Below are 18,043 nucleotides of genomic sequence, written 5' to 3' on the forward strand. Positions count from 1 at the left end.
GGGTCGGCTCCGCGGCCGCGGGTCCGAGGTGGCGGCTGAAGCAGACAATGGCGCCTGGACTGCTGTGGCGCCGGCTTGGCCCTTCTGTGGGGCCACTTTTTCTGCAACTTTTTACCCCCATGAGTCAACTCTTTCGAAGTGCGATACAGATGTGAAAGCGCTTTCCTGGCCTGTGTTTCTCGACGCTTCTCCACAGCCCGGGGAGGTAGGTTCTACCTTCAGCCCCACGTTCGACAAGGTCGTTTGCATCCCAAACTGTGGATTTCTGTGAAACACAGCGCAGAGTTTTGGAGCTGGAGGAGCCTTAGGTTGTCCTTTCCGGGTCTCTCTCTTTTCTGGCATTTTCCTGCCGAGCAGTGGCCTGGCCTCTTTAACCTCCTGGATCAGGTGGGTAGTTAGCGCCCCCGTTTCACATGCGAGGAAGCCAAGGCGGGCGGAGGCAAGGCCACTTGCCGCGTTAGGCCTCCCACCCCACCCGCCCGGGGTCCAGGGTCAGGCACCTTGTGAGCGTCGTGGAAGGAGCAGGGGCCCGGCTGAGCTGAGCTCTGGGCCCCGGACCAGCATGGGGGATGGCCCTGCATCTAGCCCACTCTTTCTCATTTTAAAGGGTTAAAAATGTGGATACTTTATTCTTCTTTTATTTTAAAATTTATTTGTACATTTAAATGAGCTAGACAAAAGAAAGCATGTAACATATAAATGATAAAGCATGATAATAAAACGAAAACTTCTGAACCCCAGGACCCAACTGAAGAATTGGTAGTCATCAAGGTTTCCATAAAGTACACTGTATACCTGGTAACCACTGTTTAAAAATGTGGATACTTTATTCTCCTTTTATTTTAAAATTTATTTGTACATTTAAATGAGCTAGACAAAAGAAAGCATGTAACATATAAATGATAAAGCATGATAATAAAATGAAAACTTCTGAACCCCAGGACCCAACTGAAGAATTGGTAGTCATCAAGGTTTCCATAAAGTACACTGTATACCTGGTAACCACTGTTTTAAGTTCTCCAGGCGCATTAACTCGCTTAAGCCTCACAACACACCTGTGAGGTGAGTGTTGTTGAACCCATTTTACAGATGAGAAAACTGAGACACAGACTAAGTTACTTACTTAACAGCATTGGGTTGAGACCTAGGTAGTGGCTCCAGAGCCTGTGCTCTACCTCTCATAGCACCGATAGGATGCCTACCTGTGTACCTTAGTCCATGCTCCTGCCTCCTCTAGGTGTAACCACTGTCATGAATATTAATGTTAATATTCCTTTTCATTAAAACAATAAAAGGCTTCTAAAACCACAAGCTGGGATAAAATATCTGCAGATCATATATTCCATAAGGGACTTGTATCTAGAATATGTAAAAGGCTCTTACAACTCAATAATAAAAAGACAAATAGCTCAATTAAAAATGAGCAAAGGTAAAAAAAATAAAAATAAAATAAAATAAAATAAAAATGAGCAAAGGTGCTGGGCCAGTGTTGCTTAGTGGTTGCGCGTCTCTTGCTCTTAAAAAACACACACAAATGAGCAAAGGTGACATCAAGTGCTGATGAGGATGTGAAGTAGCAGGAGCTCTCATTCATTGCTGGTGAGAATGCAAAATCATCCAGCCACTTTGGAAGACAGTCTGGCAGTTTCTCACAAAACTAAACATACTCTTTTTTTATTATTAAGTATATTTTTATTGATTTCAGAGGGGAAGGGAGAGGGAGAGACCAAAACATGAATGATGAGAGAGAATCATTGATTGGCTGCCTCCTGCATGCCCCACACTGGAGATCAAACCCACAACCATGACTTCTTGGTTCATAGGTTGGTGCTCAACCACTGAGCCATGCCGGCTGGGCAAAACTAAACATACTCTGAACATATGATCCAGCAATCACACTCCTTGGTATTACCCAATTAATTGAAAACTTATGTCCACAGAAAATCTGCACATGGATGTTTATATTCATAATTGCCAGAACTTGGAAGCAACCAAAAAGTCCTTTAGGAGGTGAATGAATAAATAAACAGTGGCATGTGCAGACATTAAGATATTCTTCAGTGCTAGAAAGAAATGAGCTAGCAAGCCATGAAAAGACATGAAGGAAACTTAAATGGATATACCTAAGTGAAAGAGCAATTCTGAAAAGGGTACATACTGTGTGATTCCAGCTATATGACATTCTGGTAAAGGCAAAACTATGGAGACAGTGAAAAGATCATTGGCTGCCAGAGCTGGGAGGAGAAAGGGATGAATAGGTGCAGCACAGAGGGTTTTTAGGGCAGTGAAACCATTCTATATGATACTGTAGAGGTGGATACATGCCATTATACATGCTCAGACCCCTAGAGTGAACCCTAATGTAAATTGTGAACTTTGGGTGACAATGATGTGTCAGTGTAGGTTCATTGATTATAACAATGTGTCACTCTGCTGAGGGATGTTGATAGTGGGGAGGCTGTGAGTGTGTGTATGTTGGGGGTGGAGTAAGGGGAAGTCAAAATTATTATAAAAAGTATTTTTTTTAAATAGGCAAAGGATTTGAATAGCTATTTCTCCAAATTAGATATACAAATGATCAATAAGTATGTGAAAAGACAATATCATCAGTCACCAGGTAAATGCAAGTCAAAACCATAAGATACCACTCACCCACTAGAATGCCTAGAATAAAAAAGATAGATAATAGTGTTGGCGAGGATATGGAGAAATTGGGACCCTTATACATTGCCGGTGGGAATATGAAATGGTGCAGCCACTTTGGGAAACAGTCAGGCAATTTCTTAAAAAGTTAAACATAGCCCTAGCTGGCTTGGCTCAATGGATAGAGCATCAGCCTGCGGACTGAAGGGTCCCAGGTTCAATTCTGGCCAAGGGCACATGCCTGGGTTGCAGGCTCGATCCCCAGTTGGGGGCGTGCAGGAGGCAGCCGATCAATGATTCTCTCTCATTGATGTTTCTCTCTCTCTTCTTCTCCCTTCCTCTCTAAAATCAATAAAGAAATATATATTTTTTAAAACAGTTAAACATAGACTTATTATATGTCCAGAAATTCCAATTCTAGGTATCTACCCAGGAAAAATAAAAACATTTGTCCACACAGACACTTGTATGTGAATGTTCATAGCAGCATTATTCATGATAGCCCAAAATAGAAACAACTCAAAAATCCATCAACTGGATGGACAAGGAAAAAAGTGTATAAACAAAATATGGTGCATTCATACAATGGAATATTCTTCAGCCATAATGAACCTTGAAGACATGCTAAGTGAAAGGAGCTAGACATAGCACAAATCAGATAATTCCATTTCTGTGAAGGGTTCAGAAAAGGCAAATGTATACAAGCAGAAAGTAAATTATAGTTGTCAAGTGCTGAGGTGGAAATGAGGAGTGACTGTAGCATGAAGTTTCTGTTTAGGCTGATGGAAATGCTCTAAAATTAGTTTGTGATGCTAGTGCACAACTTTGTAAATATACTAAAATTCACTGACTTATACACTCAAATGGGTGAAGGATAAATTTCATGGTATGTAAATTATCTATATTAATAAAAGGATGATATGCTAATTAGACCGGGTCGACCAGACATCTTCCGGTCCTCCTTCCGGACAAAGCCATGGCGATGGGAGCTGAGGCAGAGGCGGTTAGGGGTGATCAGGCAGGCAGGCAGGCAGGCAGAGCGGTTAGGGGCAATCAGGCAGGCAGGCAGGTGAGCGGTTAGGAGCCAGTGGTCCCAAATTGCGAGAGGGATGTCTGACTGCCGGTTTAGGCCCAATTCCTGTGGTCAGACATCCCCCGAGGGGTCCCAGATTTGGAGAGGGTGCAGGCCGGGTGAGGGACCCCTCCCACCCCCGTGCACGAATTTCGTGCATCAAGCCTCTAGTACAGTGGTTCTCAACCTGTGGGTCGCAACCCCTTTGGGGGTCAAACGACCCTTTCACAGGGGTCGCCTAAGACCATCCTGCATATCAGATATTTAAATTACGATTCATAACAGTAGCAACATTACAGTTATGAAGTAGCAATGAAAATAATTTTATGGTTGGGTCACAACATGAGGAACTGTATTTAAAGGGCCAGAAGGTTGAGAACCACTGGTTTATGGCCTCTGTGAGATGTGAGCATTTAGGTAACAGGTCTTGCAAGACCAGTTTCTGGGAAAGAGGCAGTGACTTAATTATAGGTTATCAAGAATGTACATTAGGTTACTGGCACAAATTCAGATTGCTAGCCCCCGCCCCCCCCAAAAAAAGTCTTATTTTCCCCATCATAATGAGAATTTAAAAATTTATTTATTCATTGATTTTTGAGAGAGAGAAACATTGATTTATTGTTGCACTTATTTATGCATTCATTGGTTGATTGTTGTATGTGTCCTAATCAGGGGTCAAACTCGCAACCTTGGCGTATCAGGATGATGCTCTAACCAGCTGAGCCAGGGTCCTTTTGACTTTTAATTTTACCCATATGTTATTTAAAGGTATGTTGTTTAGTTCCAAATATTTGGGGATTTTTCCAGGGAGTTTCTGTTACTGATTTCTAATTTAATTCCATTGTGGTCAAAGGACTTACTTGAAATAACTAATCTTTTAAAATTTACTGAGACTTGTTTTATGGTTTATCTTAATGTTTCATCTGTACGTGGAACTTGGCATTTGTTAGTTTAACCATCCATAGTTTTGTAATTATTACTTAGCGACATTTACAGTAATTTGGGGATGGTAGAAGATGTTTATTTGATGTCTTCAAGCTCCCCAAGGGCAGGCTCTGTGTCCTGTTACCTTTCTATCCCCTTGGCGTTATTCCTGGCCCCAAAGGGAAGCTCAGCAGGCACTGATCGGATGATTGGGTAACACTTAGAAATTGTCAGGCTGTGTTCTTGTTTTTGATCCAGAAAATGTGCTTATTGGATTATGTGACAAGACTGAATCTCACACCTTTGTGTGTTTGTATAGCATTGATGGCGTTGAATGGAACCAGAGAGATATCCACAAAGGTGCTGGTTCTGACTGGTGGGGATGGAAAGCCGCCCTGAGGCAGCTGACCACCTGCACTGGCCCAGGTTGGAGCGGCTGTCCTGTCATAAAGCCCCCTAAGATGTGATGTCACACACAGAGATCACTCTCCCTGCGAAAGGGAGGGGCTGTATTCTGGACTCCTAGCCTTAGCCGGCTCAGTGCCCTTCTCAGAGGAAAGGCGGGCAGGCTGCCTGAACACTGCCATGGTCAAAGGAAAGGTCAAGGTTGGCGTATTTGGTAAGTGGCTCAAAGGCAGTAAGCATCCTAAGCAGGTGAAAATTGTCTTTGCTTGTCCTAGCCTACCTTTTGGGCTTCCCTTCCTACTTCGCCTGCCCCTTCTCCTCTCCTTCAGGACTCATTTTCTCTCCTTCCCTTCTCCAAACCTCCTCTCTGAAAAAGCCTGAAAGCTTGGCTCACACTAGTTATACACATGACTAGCAAAGCTTATGCTGGAGACACCGCCAGCGGTATTCCCAGAGGTGCCCCAGGGACCCCGGGGTGCTGTAGCGCCCTGCGGAGATGAAGTGAGCCAGGCCTGGAGGGGCCCCTGGATTTGGTGCCCAGGAGCATGTTGGTGACTTTGGTGAGAGAGGTTTCAAGAACTTGTGGGGTCAGACACAGATAGAGGTGGGCTGTGGGGCGTAGACGGCTCTCTCCAGGAGACCGTGTGAAGGGGGGGGGCCAGTTAGGACCCTCACTGAGCAGGGTTGTGGGTTCAGAGAGAGGGGCTTTTTTTTTTAATGGAAGAGATGAGTGATGTGTTTAAATGCTGATGGGAAGGAGCCATTAGAGAAGGAAAAGCTGAATATATGAGAGAGGAGACCACAAACGCCCAGGTTGTGAGACGACCAGATGGAATGCAGCACTGAGGGGGTGGTCTCAGAGGGGAGGGCAGCCCCTCCCTGGAGGAGGAATTGGCCTGTGAGAAGCAGAGAATGAATGGGAGGGTTTGGTGGCAGAAGGTGAAGGGAGCTCACATCTGGTGAAGGTTTAAATCTTCAGAAGATTCTGAAACAGTCCCTGTGGAGAATGGGAGCTGCCTCGGGAGGCGGAGGCTCACTGGCCTCATTCAGGGTCCAGCTCGCATTGGAGACCTTGACTTGCCATGGTGTCAATTTGTAGGGAATGCTGACACTGATGGGGGGTTCCAGACAGAATAGTTTGAGGAAGCTGGGGAATCGCCCTCAGTGCTCCCCAAATTATTCCCCAAATGCTCTGTAACCCAGAAAATACTTTAAAGTGTTTTAAATCATTATTATTTACGGTTATCATTCACCACATACACCTGGAGACATTTTATACGAAATGTTCAATAGAAGACCTACTCTCTCCTTGATTTTAGCCCACCCCCCTTTCCCATTGTTTTCCCTGGGACCTCCCTTCCCAGCTCTGAGGCACAAAAACAACCTTCCGTTTGGAGCTCTTGGGAGAAATTTCTGAGCATTTCCCAAGCTCCTGGAAGTCCCCCTCCTTAGTTTGATCAGCAGGCCGTCCTCTGGCTGAGCCTGGCCTGTGGAGGTCCTTGTTGTCCACCGACTGCCTCTGGCCTGTTGTGACTCCTGCAGGCCTCAGAGTCCAGGAACACTGGGGCCCCGGGCCTGTGATGCCTTGACTGTTGCCTATCCTTTCTCCTTAGACTGAAAATGGTGTTTGGTATATGCAGCCAGAAGGAGAGGTAAAGTTTGGGTGCACCCTATTACCATGTCCTGAATGACCAGGCAGGGGAACCCCCACTTGGGCCCAAGTGGAAGGAAAAGCAGGGTTCTCTATAACTTTTCCTTGACTGTTAGAGTGTCTCTGGGACTCTGAGTCGGGGTGGAGGGCCTGGTCCTGGTAGGTGGGCCATGAGAGTGTGTGTGTGTGTGTGTGTGTGTGTGTGTATGTGTGCCCACGCACAAGAAGCCATCATTTTAGCCAGTGGTTCTCAACCTTCCTAATGCTGCGACCCTTTAATACAGTTCCTCATGTTGTGGTGACCCTCAACCATAAAATTATTTTCATTGCTACTTCATAACTGTAATTTTGCTACTGTTATGAATTGTAATGTAAATATCTGATATGCAGGATATATTTAGGCGACCCCTGTGAAAGGGTCGTTTGACCCCCAACGGGGTCGTGACCCACAGGTTGAGAACCGCTGATTTTAGCAATGCCAAAATGCTCTGCTGTCCCAAGGGAGGGGTCACAGAAGAGGGAGGTGACCTGGAACATGATTTCTACCCCGGGTGTGGGATCTGTCAGTCAGAGGAGGGAGGGCTTGGAGGGCTGCGGGAGAAGAGCTAACCCAGCACCGGATGATCACCTGTGAGGCCCAGGCAAGGTCAGGGCCTGCCTTCTGGCTGGAGAGGCTCGATGGGCTCGCATGTACAGTGAGGAAGGGAAGAAAGGGAGGGGCCCGGGCTCCTTGTCTGCTCCAGGCGCCAAGCCTGGCTGTGGAAGGAGGCAGAGGCACAGAGTCGTGCCAGCCATCAGCAGGGAGCCCGGGCTGAGCCCTGAGGCAGCTGAGGGATTTCCTCGCCCACAGTGGTGACGGGACACACCCGGGTAGGGCAGGTCCTGGATTGGGGGGAAGCCGGTACCCACTGGTCAGGGCAGGGGAGACCCCGCCTCACACTCACTCTGCTTTCCTTCCAGGCTCTACAGGGCCCTGTACGTAATGCAGATCTTCATTCTTGCAGGTAAGGCCTGTGCTGCGGTGAGTTGGGGAGGACGTCAGGACCCGGGAGTTGGTTCTCCCCTCAGAGCCTCCAGCCTCCAGCTGCCCAGCAGGGCTCCCCGAGGCCTGGCTCCCCAGGGGCTGGCCGCCTTTCTCCACGTCTCCCCTCTGCACCCTCAGGGTGGAGTGGCGCTCAAACCCATGTCTAACTGTGAAGCTCATACTCTGCCCCCCGCAAAAATACACACAGAACCCGCAAACCAAAAAGCCCACACAACCTAATACAGTCCTACCGCAATGACTTTCAAATTTTTGCTTGCATACCTTTTCAAAGACTTTATCCCCTCACACATTTTAAATTAGTACCTAATTTATTTCACAGTGTCAAGGGATATGACACTTTAAAATAATGACATCTCTGTTCAGTGTTCTAACTAGTCTTCCTTCACTCATTTGCAGGAATGGTATACTATTATTTCCAGGAGTCTGTGGGGAAAACAGCTCCCGACCACGCGATTGCTGGGGAATCATCACCGGTAGGCACCTCGTTCAGTCCTAGAGGCTGGGGTGGGCTCCCTAGGGTCATACTGCTTGCCCTCAAATGGTCAACTGTGTGTGTGTGTGTGTGTGTGTGTGTGTGTCTCAGTCCTAGAGGCTGGGGTGGGCTCCCTGGGGTCGTACTGCTTGCCCTCAAATGGTCAACTGTCTGTGTGTGTGTGCGCGCGGTGTGGATTCTAGAAAAATTTCCTATTTTCGCAAAGAGTCAAAACATAAGCCCCACCCCTCATGAGCTGGCTATATGGTCACTTCAGGGCTCGGTGGCAGAGGCCTGGATAACCCAAAGGAGCAGGTGATCCTAATGTGTGTATGTAGCCCTGGAATGTGGTTCGACACTCATGTGAGCAGCGTGGTGCTGAGCAGGACTCCTGCCTGGGGCTGCACAGCCTCTTTGATGTCCCAAGTCCAAGAACCTGTGGCAGAAGCCCCCTCTCCCAGCCCCGGTCAGAGCCCAAATGGATGCTGGGTCCACTGAGGCGCTGCACACCTCGTGTGGGACCCCTCGGTGGGACGCAGCCTCGGGGCTCCGTGATGGGTGGTCTTGTGATATTACATGTCTGAAAGGCCTCAGCACACACTCGGCTGAGCGAGTGGCTAGGCATGGAATTCTAGACTAGAAATAACTTACCCACCGATTCTGAAGATCCTCATTGCCTTCTGGCTTCAAATGTTGGTGTTTAAAAGTCTGATGAAATTGAATTCTTGGAGCAGACTTTTTCCTTTGAATCTCTGGAAGCTTGTTGGTTCTTCTCTGTGTCCTCAGTATTCTGAAATGTACTGAAGGCATCTAGGGTGGGTTTCCTCATCCATTGTCATGGACACTTGGTGATTCCTTCTCTCCTGAAAACTCCTGTCCCTCATCTTTGGGAATTGTCTTGATAAAAAGGAATGTACGCCCAGGGCAGGTGTGCCTCAGTGGTTGAGTGTCGACTCATGAACCAGGAGGTCACGGTTTGATTCTTGGTCAGGGCGCATGCCTGGGTTGCGGGCTTGATCTCCAGTAAGGGGCATGCAGGGCAGCTGGTCGATGATTCTCTCTCATTGATCTCCAGTGGGCATGCAGGGCAGCTGGTCGATGATTCTCTCTCATCATTGATGTTTCTATCTCTCTCTCCCTCTCCCTTCCTCTCTGATGACAATAAAAAAATATTTTTAAAAAGACTTTTAAAAAAGAATGTATTTAGAATATCTCCTGTCACCCCAATTTGTTGCCTCTGCTCTTTCAGGAAGATCCATGGTTTAGCTGTTGGTCCTCCTGATATCCTCTCTGTTCTTGCTGGGAAATGCTTTTTTCAACTTTATCTTCTGGACTTTGATTGGGTTTTCCATTCCCATAATCATATCACAGTTTGGTTTTTCAAGCTTTAGAGGTTGATATTTGAACGTTTCTGTTTTAGAGCCTGTTCTTGTTCCATTCATGAGCTGTTTATCTTCCTAGAAGCATCAGTCATGCTGAAGTTCCCTAAGTCCCTGGGGTCTTTAGGGGTCAGTGCTGCCCACTAACAGTCACCTCAGCTGTGCCCTCAGCCGCCTCCCTTCTCTCTCTCCTTGTCATGCAGCCCATAGGAGAGACCTTAAGGCCGCTGTGGGGGCTGATGGATAAGTGCTACCCCGCGGCCATTCAGGTGGGTGAGGCTGGGGACCCTTCTTCCCCTGAGGGGGGCAGCTGTCCTGGGCCCCTGTCCTGGGTAGACACCATGAGAGGCCTGGTAGGTGGGCGCGGGAGGGGGGCGCCTCCCAGCACGCATGACTGTTTCCCCCTGTAGAGACGCAGAGTCAGGAATGGGAAGACGCAGGCCTCCAAGGTAAGAGGCCTCCCTGGAAGGGCCCGGGCGGGGCTCTCCCATCAGCTCCATGAGGCCCAGGGGTGCCTGGCTCAGGGCCTGCAGGCCCAGGGGTGGGGGCAGGGTCCCTCCAGGAAACACAGCCCCGCCACCCCACCTCTGGAGCTGATAGGGAAGGACTTCCCTGGAGAAAGAATGAACTGTACGCACCCCAAGTGGGGGAAATGGGAGGGCTGAGGCGTACTGGGGGCCTCCGGGCCTGTGTGATGCCCACTTCTCTCCTGGCAGGCCACAGCCCCTGAGACTCCGGGAGGACTGAATGATGCTGCCCCCAAGGAGACGGACATCCTGTCTCAGGGGGAGAAAGACCGGGAGGGGGAGGGGAGGGTCCCAGGCCAGGGAGCAGCCAGCCCCACTCCTGCTGGGAAGGAAGTGGCTGAGGAGAAGGAGGTGGCAGGGAGCCCAGGCTGGGAGGTAAGGAGGCCTGGTGCCCCAAGCAGTGCCGGGCGGTGCGCAGGCTGTGGGGATGGAGAGGGGGCTGGGGCACCCCCAACATGACGGGGCCAAACTGCATCTCAGTAGAGCAGCTCTCTGTAGAGCTGAGGGGAGCAGAGGCGGTGTGAGTCCTGGCCGCCCTGACTTCTCCTGTAGCGAGGCCTCAGTTTCCCCATCTACACTGTAGAGCCTGTCTCATCCCACCATGCCCTTCTTTCCCAGGGAGATAAGAAGGTCCCAAAGGAGCTGCCTCTACCTCCTTCTGGTAAGAGAGCCCAGCCCACCCCGCCTCCCTCCCTCCCCTCTGTGACCCCGAGGAGCCCCCAGGGAGCCCACACCCTCTTGGCCCAGGGAGGGAAGGCCAGGGAGCCCCGAGGGAGCCTCCTCAGCCCACTTCCCAGGGACGTGGATGGGAGGAACCCTGGTGTCAGTGCTGCCCCATCAGATCGCGCTGCCCTGGCCCTGAGGAAGGTTCCTCAGGCAGGCGACCTGCAGGGCCTGCCTCCTTATGTTTGTAGGGGCCTCTGGGGTGCAGAGCCAGGAGGAAAGGCCCGGCGAGTGGGCCCCCAAGCTCCTGAGGAAGCTCTGGCTGGGCTGGTTCCCGGTCTCTGACAGCCCTGACACTCAGGAGCACAAGTGACAATCCAATAAACGCACAGGTGATGCCGCTGTGGCCCTGCTGCCTCCTCGCAGGCCTCCCACCCTGCAGACCCAGTGTGGCCCGCGTACACTGTCCCAGCAAGCACCACGCCTGACTTGGTAGTGGGTACTCTGGGGAGGCCGAAGGGGCCCTGCTGACCCGGGCTCCATGTCAAGGGACAGGCCAAGCTCCCTGCATGCAGGGAGCGGGGTAGCTTGTCATGAGGGCATCTAGAGGACACTGGTGGAACCCGTCAGGGGTGCCGTGAGGCTGTTGCGTTGGGGGGCTTCTTCCCTGAGCATCTGGGGTCCCTAAGCTGTTCACTAAATGCACAAGGGTCCTCCCAGGAACCGAGTAAGCCATCATTGGAAGCCTCCGTCCAGGCCCCATCTGGGAGTGGACACAGGTGATGGGTGGCAGGCAAATGTCACAGCCACGGCATCAGCGCAGGAAGTTGGGACCCAGCGGCCATCTGGTGCACTCTCCTCAGTGGCTGCAGGGAAATAGAAGCCAGGCCCACACAGTGGTGTGACAACAAGGACTAGAGTCAGGCTGTCATCCTCCAAGGTCCCTCTGTGGCCTCCTTTCCTGTGGCCACCCCATTGTGGCAGGGGTCACAGTTGGACCCCTGTCCCTGCGACATGTCTGCCGCCCAGAGGAGCCCAGTTCTTGCCCCCAGCCCAGCCTCCTGTGCGCCCTGCCTGGCCTGGCCACTCCGAGGACTGTGCCCGGGGTTGGAGCCCACATGAGTCTCTCCAGGGGCAGCCGGCCCAGGAGACAGCTCTTTCCAGCAGCAGCTGGGCCAGGAGCAGACCTGAGGGGCCAGGGAATGCGGCTCATTCAATGTTGGGGTGACGCGGAGGCCCAGGGAGGGGGGGCTGCCATTAGGGTTCCCAGGGCGAGCTCTGCACCCCATTACTGAGCCTGGGTGTTAACCTGGCACATCACTTCCCAGCCTTCCTGAGTTCCCCACCTTTTGGGGTGTCAGTGGGGGAGCAGACTTGCTGGTGTTGGCTGAGCTGCTGCCTGTGGTGCAGGGCGGGTGCTGCTGGGCCTGAGAGTCAGCATCAGGCTGAGCGAGGCCTCCCTTTCCCACGGGGCCAGCAGGGGCTGGGACCTGTGCAGAGACTGGGACCCACGCAAGCAGCCAGTATTGGGCTCCACAGGCGACTGGGGTCAGCTCTCATTTTCTGAGCCTCAGTATAACCGCCTCTCAAACGGGCCCAAATGCGAGGTGAGGAGGGACAAGGCAGGGCAGGCCTGGCCTGGGGAGGCTGCTGAGGCCCCGTCGCTGCCAGCATGGTTAAGGGGCCTGGGTGGGACTCAAAGTAAGGCTGCAGCCACCAGGCTGGTTTATTGTACATCAGGGCTCCCAGCTGAGGAGCAGCTAGGTGTGGTTCCCCCTCTAGCGGGGCACAGCACAGAGCTGGTAGGGGGGTGGGGCCACCAGGAGGCCATAGGTCCCGTGGTCGCTGGGGCGGGGCTGCCCAGCGGGCACCGAGAAGCTGAAGCGCTGCAGGAGGCAGGTGAAGAAGAGGAAGAGCTCCATGCGGGCCAGGGGCTCCCCGAGGCATGAGCGGCGGCCTGTTGGTGGGTAGGGGGGTGAGGCATGAGCCTGCGCCTGGGCCCTATGCCTCCAGGCTCCCTCGGGGGGGACAGCAGGCTGGGCCCCCACAGGCACCTGCCGAGAAGGGCATGAAAGCCGCCTGTTTGACGAAGCGGCCCTGGGCGTCCAGGAAGTGCTCGGGGTGGAAGCGCAAGGGCTCCTTCCAGGCGGTCTCGTCCTTCAGCACTGACGACAGGTTGGTGATGAGCGTGGTCCCCTGGCAGGAGACACCTCACGTGGGTGGGTCTGGGTGGGGGATGCCGGGACCCCGGCCACCAAACACTCCCGGGCGCACACTGTCTGGACCACGCCCACCCAGGCCACCTCCCTGTCCCCGTGGGGCCCAGTGACTTGCCTCCCATGGGGCCTCCCTGCCACCCATCCCTGTTCCCAGGGGCTCCTCCAACACTTGAGCTTGTCTTCCCACCCAGCGGGGGCCCTGCCTCTGCGCTCACCCCCATGCCCCTTGGAGGGGACAGTCAGTGCTGGGCAGTGAGCAGGGCTAGGGTCCCGAGGCCTTGAGGTCACATCCTCTATGATCAAGGACCTCACATCTGGCATCTCTGAGTTTGCAAATGTCACCAAAATTGTCAATAGGCCACGTGAGCATGCTATCTCTCAGGGGCAGAAGCTAAGGCCATGGAGGTGAGAGAGAGGCCCAAGGACCCACAAAGCAGACTTGAGCCCATTCTCTGCTCCCTCAACCTGACTTCCTGATTGAAATGGGGCTCCTGGCCAGACTCCTCTCCCCCTGCTCCAGACCTTTCCCCCTGAGCTAAACAGAAGGGGCTCGGTGGCCATGTCAGAGCACAGGTGGTGGGTGTGGCTGAGTGGGGGTGGGGCAGCCACAGGCCTACCTTGGGGATGAGGAAACCCCGCAGTTCAATGTCGCGGGAGGTCATGTGGGGCACGCCCAGTGGGATGATGTCCCCAAAGCGCTGCACCTCGTGGACCACAGCCATGGTGAAGGGCATTCGGGCCTGGTCCGCCATCTCTGGTCGCCGCGCTTGCCCTATTGTCTCATCGATCTCCTTTTGGACCCGGTCTGGACAGACAAGCATCCCCACAGGGGTCAGGCCCCGGGGGTGGGGTGAGGGCTGGGCTCTGGCCTGAGAGGGGGGGAATCCAGGGAAGGGCCCATGTGGAGAAGGAAGTCACTCTGACCTCAGAGTCAGGACCCAGCCTCTGCGTAGCCAAACTCAGCTCAGGGACCATGGGCTGACCCTTTGCTGCCTCCCCCATCCCACCCGACCCCCAGGCCGGGCTCACGCTGCACATCCGGGTGCAGGATCATGAGCAGGAGGGCCCAGGCCAGTGTGGTCGACGTGGTCACCATCCCAGCAGAGAACAGGTCAGCCACCACCATGCGCAGGTTCTCATTGTTGAAGCTGCTCCTGGGGTCCTCCTTGGCCTGGCCATGCAGAGGGCGGGCAAAGGGGCAGAGGGAGGAAGCCCTCCTGTGGCTCCCACAGTACACCCAGCAGCCTGGGTGCCCAACCCCTGGGCTTACCTCATGGCACAACCCACAGCCCCGGCCCCCATCCCTGGCAGCTGCCCCTCACCTTCTCCACCTCGTCCAGGAAGGCGTCAGTCAGGTCTCGGGGTGGCTGGGCTGGGTCCCGGGTCATCTTGTGCTCGTTGACCAGCTCGTCCAGAAGAGCCATGAAGGCCCTCTGCCCCTTGAAGACCTTGGCAGCCAGCCCCGGGATGCGCAGCAGCACAGGGACCGATTCCAGCACCTGGACGGGCACAGGTGTGGGTCCTGGGCGGGCCTTCCTGTGCCCAGGTGTCCTCTTGAGGAGTCAGGTCCCAAGGGGTTGCCACCTTGCCCTGCTTCCTCCCTACATGCGGGCCTCGACCCCGACCCTCTCCCTTGGCCTGGGCGCCCGAAGGTAAACCTGAAATCTCCCAGTCGTGGCTTCAGATGAGGGAGGCACAGGTCCCTGGCTCTCCTGGGGGTGTGGCCCGGGCGCGCCTCTGCCCCTCCGTGTCTGCGTTCTCTCCCCTCCAGGCCTGTGCTCTTGCAGAGGCCCCTTCTGAATGCCCTTCTCCAGCGCCCTCTGTATAAGCCTCCTCCCAGGAGGCCCATGGGGGGTTGGGGGGCCCCAGGAGTCCCCCACCTGGCGCAGGAGTCCCGACTCCTCCTTCAACGCGCCCTCCATCAGATCCATCAGCTTGCGGAGGCGCGGGTCCTCGTACTCGAAGCGGCGCCCATAGATGAGGGAGGAGATCACGTTGCTCACCGCTCTGTTCAGGAGGGCGTTGGGGCTGAAGGGGCGCCCTAGGGGAGGCGGTGCAGAGCGGGGGTCGCGTCGCTCCTCTCCTCCCCAGCCCCTGCCCCGCCTCCCCCTCAGCCTCCCCACTCACCGGCCTGGTCCTCGAAGGCGGCGCAGAGACAGGCGGCCTCCTCGGTCACCCACTGCTCCAGGGACTTCTTGCCCAGGCCGAAGTCGCGCAGGGTGGACACGGAGAAACGCCGCTGCTCGCGCCACGCGTGCCCGTAGCGCGCGAGGATCACCCCTGGGAGCGGGGAGGTCCACCAGGAGCAGGAAGACGGCCGTGGCCACAGCCAGGGGCCACAGCGCCTCCCCGGTCAGCAGCCCCATGGCTGTCTCAGTGTCCTCAGGGCTCCTCTGGGCACACTGGCACCCTCACCACACAGGCACCTAGGACAGGACAGGCACAGCATCCTCACCACGCCCTGTGGGCTGGGACAGCCTGGGCTCTCCTTATAAAAGGAGCAGAGGCTGGCCCTGCCCTCTGCCCTGAGCAAACCTGTCTGGGAGTTACCACTGTCAGAGGGTACAGGAGAGGTTGGGCAAGGTCAGGTGCAGGGGTGGCTGGAGAATCCTGCCCCTCCTGTCCTCTCTAGGTGCTTTCCTGGGGTGGGGGTGGAGTGAGTCCACCCTCACCTCACTCCGCAGCTCTGTCTGGGCTCCGAGGAACAACCAGGGGTTTCCAGGCTTTACCCTGCGTCCTGTCTCTCAGGCTCACACCTAACGTGGTCGCAGTCTCGTCCCCGAACATGTCCCTGCCTCCTGCCATCGCCTGCCTCCTCCTGAGCGGCCTTCCCCTCCCAGGTTTGTTGCTGACTTTGCCCAGCGCTATAGGGAGGTCACGGGACGCGTGGGCAATGAAGCTCTCGGTGCCCCTTCCCTTCACACTAGAACACTCAACACAGAGTCACACACAGAACACTTCACAGACACTGCCCGCGTGCTCACAGTCTGACACACAGTCACATGCACACACATTTACACTCCCAAACACCACACACATGGCTTACACACGTCCCCTTGTTCTCCCGGGGCCTGAGGCTGCCTGGACTCGGCCCCCCACCTTGAGGCTGCTCACAGGCCTGCTGAGGCTCTCACCTGGCTGGCTGCTGGCCCAGCTTCCTGGGTTCCGCTGGGTCCTGGCTGTGGTGAGCTTGAACCTGGGGTGGGGAGGGGAGGTGAAGAGTGTTGTCAGAGCGCCCCGATAAGCCCGTTGGTTGCCCGAGGACCCCTTCCTGTTTGTTACAAATTGGTCCTTGGGCCTCCTAGCTCTGGTGGCCGCCCAGTAACACATCTCCTTCCCTCCTGTCTCCAGTCTGAGGGGTGGGGCGGGGGGGGGGCACTTCCCTTGTCGACTGAGCTGCCGTGAGCTTGGCCTAGGATGGGACTGTCCCCAGAGGAGGGGTCCTGCTTCCTCATTATCATTTGTCCTTGACCATCAGCTGCTCAGACTCTTGCTGGGAGACAAGGGGTGGAAACCAAGTGGGGGTGATGCAGTTCCTGGCCAGGCTGCTCCCTGTGTGGCGCCCTCCCTCTCCCTGGGCCTGGTCCCCTCAGGCTCTGTGGCCCCTCACGGAACCATGCAAACCTCCGTACCATCTCATGCCAGCGCCTGCCATCTCCAGGCGGGGACGGTGGCTACCTGGCCCCTCTCTTGCTCAGCCTCTCTGCCCCTTCTAAGCAGAGGGTGCCTGCTGGCCTCAGCACCCTCCTTCTTCAACAGTAAGAGAGGTGGGTCTTCAGTTTTCAAATCAGTGAAACTGGTGGGAACTTTGAGGTCAAACCCACTCAAATTCGCTCACACCCACCCTGCCTGCTGCGAGGAGGGTTCCTGGTGGCCCCTGCTGCCCACCCCCACCCCTGCCTGCTGCGAGGAGGGATCCCTGTGGCCTCTGCTAACCACCCCACCCCTGCCTGCTGCGAGGAGGGGTCCCCCGTGGCCCCTGCTGCCCACCCCCACCCCTGCCTGCTGCGAGGAGGGGTCCCCCGTGGCCCCTGCTGCCCACCCCCACCCCTGCCTGCTGCGAGGAGGGGTCCCCCGTGGCCTCACTCCCCAACAGTAAGAGCACCAGTTCTTCGCAGGGTGCCTCTGGCTCAGAGCGCTGTGGCCTCTTGGTATTGGCTTTCAATGTTTGCCAATCCCGCCTGGCACCTGGCCTGGAGTGTGAACACTGTTCTGGCCCTTCCCTACCCCCCACACTGGCCCCCGCTGACTGGCTGCTGCGTGTGTAGCTTGCTGGGGCCCAGGTGGGCCACCCTGGATCTTGCCTTGGCCGGGTTTGGATTGTTTCATCCTCGCCAGTGAGGGAGAGAAGGGGTGGGGGGAGATGGGGGAGGCTTCCTCCAGCCCTGCTTCAGCTGGGGAGAGCCCCTTCGAGACCCGGGTACTCCAGCCATTTCCAGAGTGAGAGCTTGCCTCGCACACCCCTGGGAAGGGTGAGGGCCAACCCGTATCAGGCAATGCCCCTTCCCTTCATGTAGCCTTTGTTTGGATGCCCTGCTCCCCGAGCAGTCCTGCGGGCAGGTGTGAAGGGCAGTGAGGGCCAGGCCTGTGCTCCCCGAAGGGGCCTGCTGTGCAGCACAGGCAGCCACAGGAGCCCTGCGGCCACGGAGCCCGTGGCCCTCGCCATCATTGTGCAACGCGGCTTCTTGGTCGGGCACTGGCACCCCCCCCACAGCCCCTAAGGCAGGCGGCTCCATGGTCCCCAAGGCACAGAGGGGTCCAGGAATCACGGGTCACAGTTACGGAGCAGCCTTCGGTCCATCGCAAACCCACGCTCAGAGCTACTGCTGCGCACTGTTCGGCCTGAACTTCTCTAAGGGCCAGCGGCCCGTTTATTCCCTTAGAAACACGCCGCTGTCACAGGTGGTCGCATGCACGGGGCCTGCTGGACACGGCGACCTGAGGCTGAGGTCAGCGTGACGTCAGAGAGATGGCGGACCAGAGAGAGCGCGGGGCCCTGGGTGCCCCAGGCACAGTGATCGGCCAGGGCCCCCCAAAGCGGCG

At 55.1% G+C, this 18,043-nt stretch overlaps 2 protein-coding genes across 3 annotated transcripts in view; one reads left to right on the top strand and one right to left on the bottom strand.

The window, feature by feature from the left end:
• Positions 1–12,399, top strand: part of LOC106725123 — a 14,024-nt gene extending 1,625 nt beyond the window's left edge. Inside the window, exons 2-9 of the mRNA XM_014535108.1 lie at positions 6,658–6,696; positions 7,656–7,699; positions 8,137–8,213; positions 9,795–9,860; positions 10,002–10,040; positions 10,308–10,493; positions 10,737–10,779; positions 11,033–12,399. Coding sequence (XP_014390594.1) covers positions 6,658–6,696; positions 7,656–7,699; positions 8,137–8,213; positions 9,795–9,860; positions 10,002–10,040; positions 10,308–10,493; positions 10,737–10,779; positions 11,033–11,154 — 616 coding nt within the window. The 3' untranslated portion in view covers positions 11,155–12,399. The remainder of the gene's footprint in view (positions 1–6,657; positions 6,697–7,655; positions 7,700–8,136; positions 8,214–9,794; positions 9,861–10,001; positions 10,041–10,307; positions 10,494–10,736; positions 10,780–11,032) is intronic.
• An 84-nt stretch (positions 12,400–12,483) lies between these two features.
• LOC102241505 (cytochrome P450 2D17) lies at positions 12,484–16,196 on the bottom strand. Of its 2 annotated transcripts, XM_014535107.1 has the most exons (8): positions 16,135–16,196; positions 15,128–15,426; positions 14,881–15,007; positions 14,323–14,499; positions 14,030–14,171; positions 13,618–13,805; positions 12,836–12,977; positions 12,484–12,738 (listed from the first exon to the last, which is right to left on the bottom strand). In XM_014535107.1, exons 2-8 carry the CDS (start codon positions 15,364–15,366, stop codon positions 12,560–12,562), a joined length of 1,194 nt encoding a protein of 397 aa, XP_014390593.1. In that variant the 5' UTR covers positions 15,367–15,426; positions 16,135–16,196; the 3' UTR covers positions 12,484–12,559. The 2 variants fall into 2 exon arrangements, with proteins under 2 accessions (XP_014390593.1, XP_014390591.1); XM_014535105.1 differs by lacking the exon at positions 16,135–16,196 and having other exon boundaries at positions 15,128–15,481.
• Positions 16,197–18,043: the final 1,847 nt, after the last annotated feature.

This window comes from Myotis brandtii, unplaced genomic scaffold (genome assembly GCF_000412655.1).
Source record: "Myotis brandtii unplaced genomic scaffold, ASM41265v1 scaffold138, whole genome shotgun sequence".
Lineage (NCBI taxonomy): Eukaryota > Metazoa > Chordata > Mammalia > Chiroptera > Vespertilionidae > Myotis > Myotis brandtii.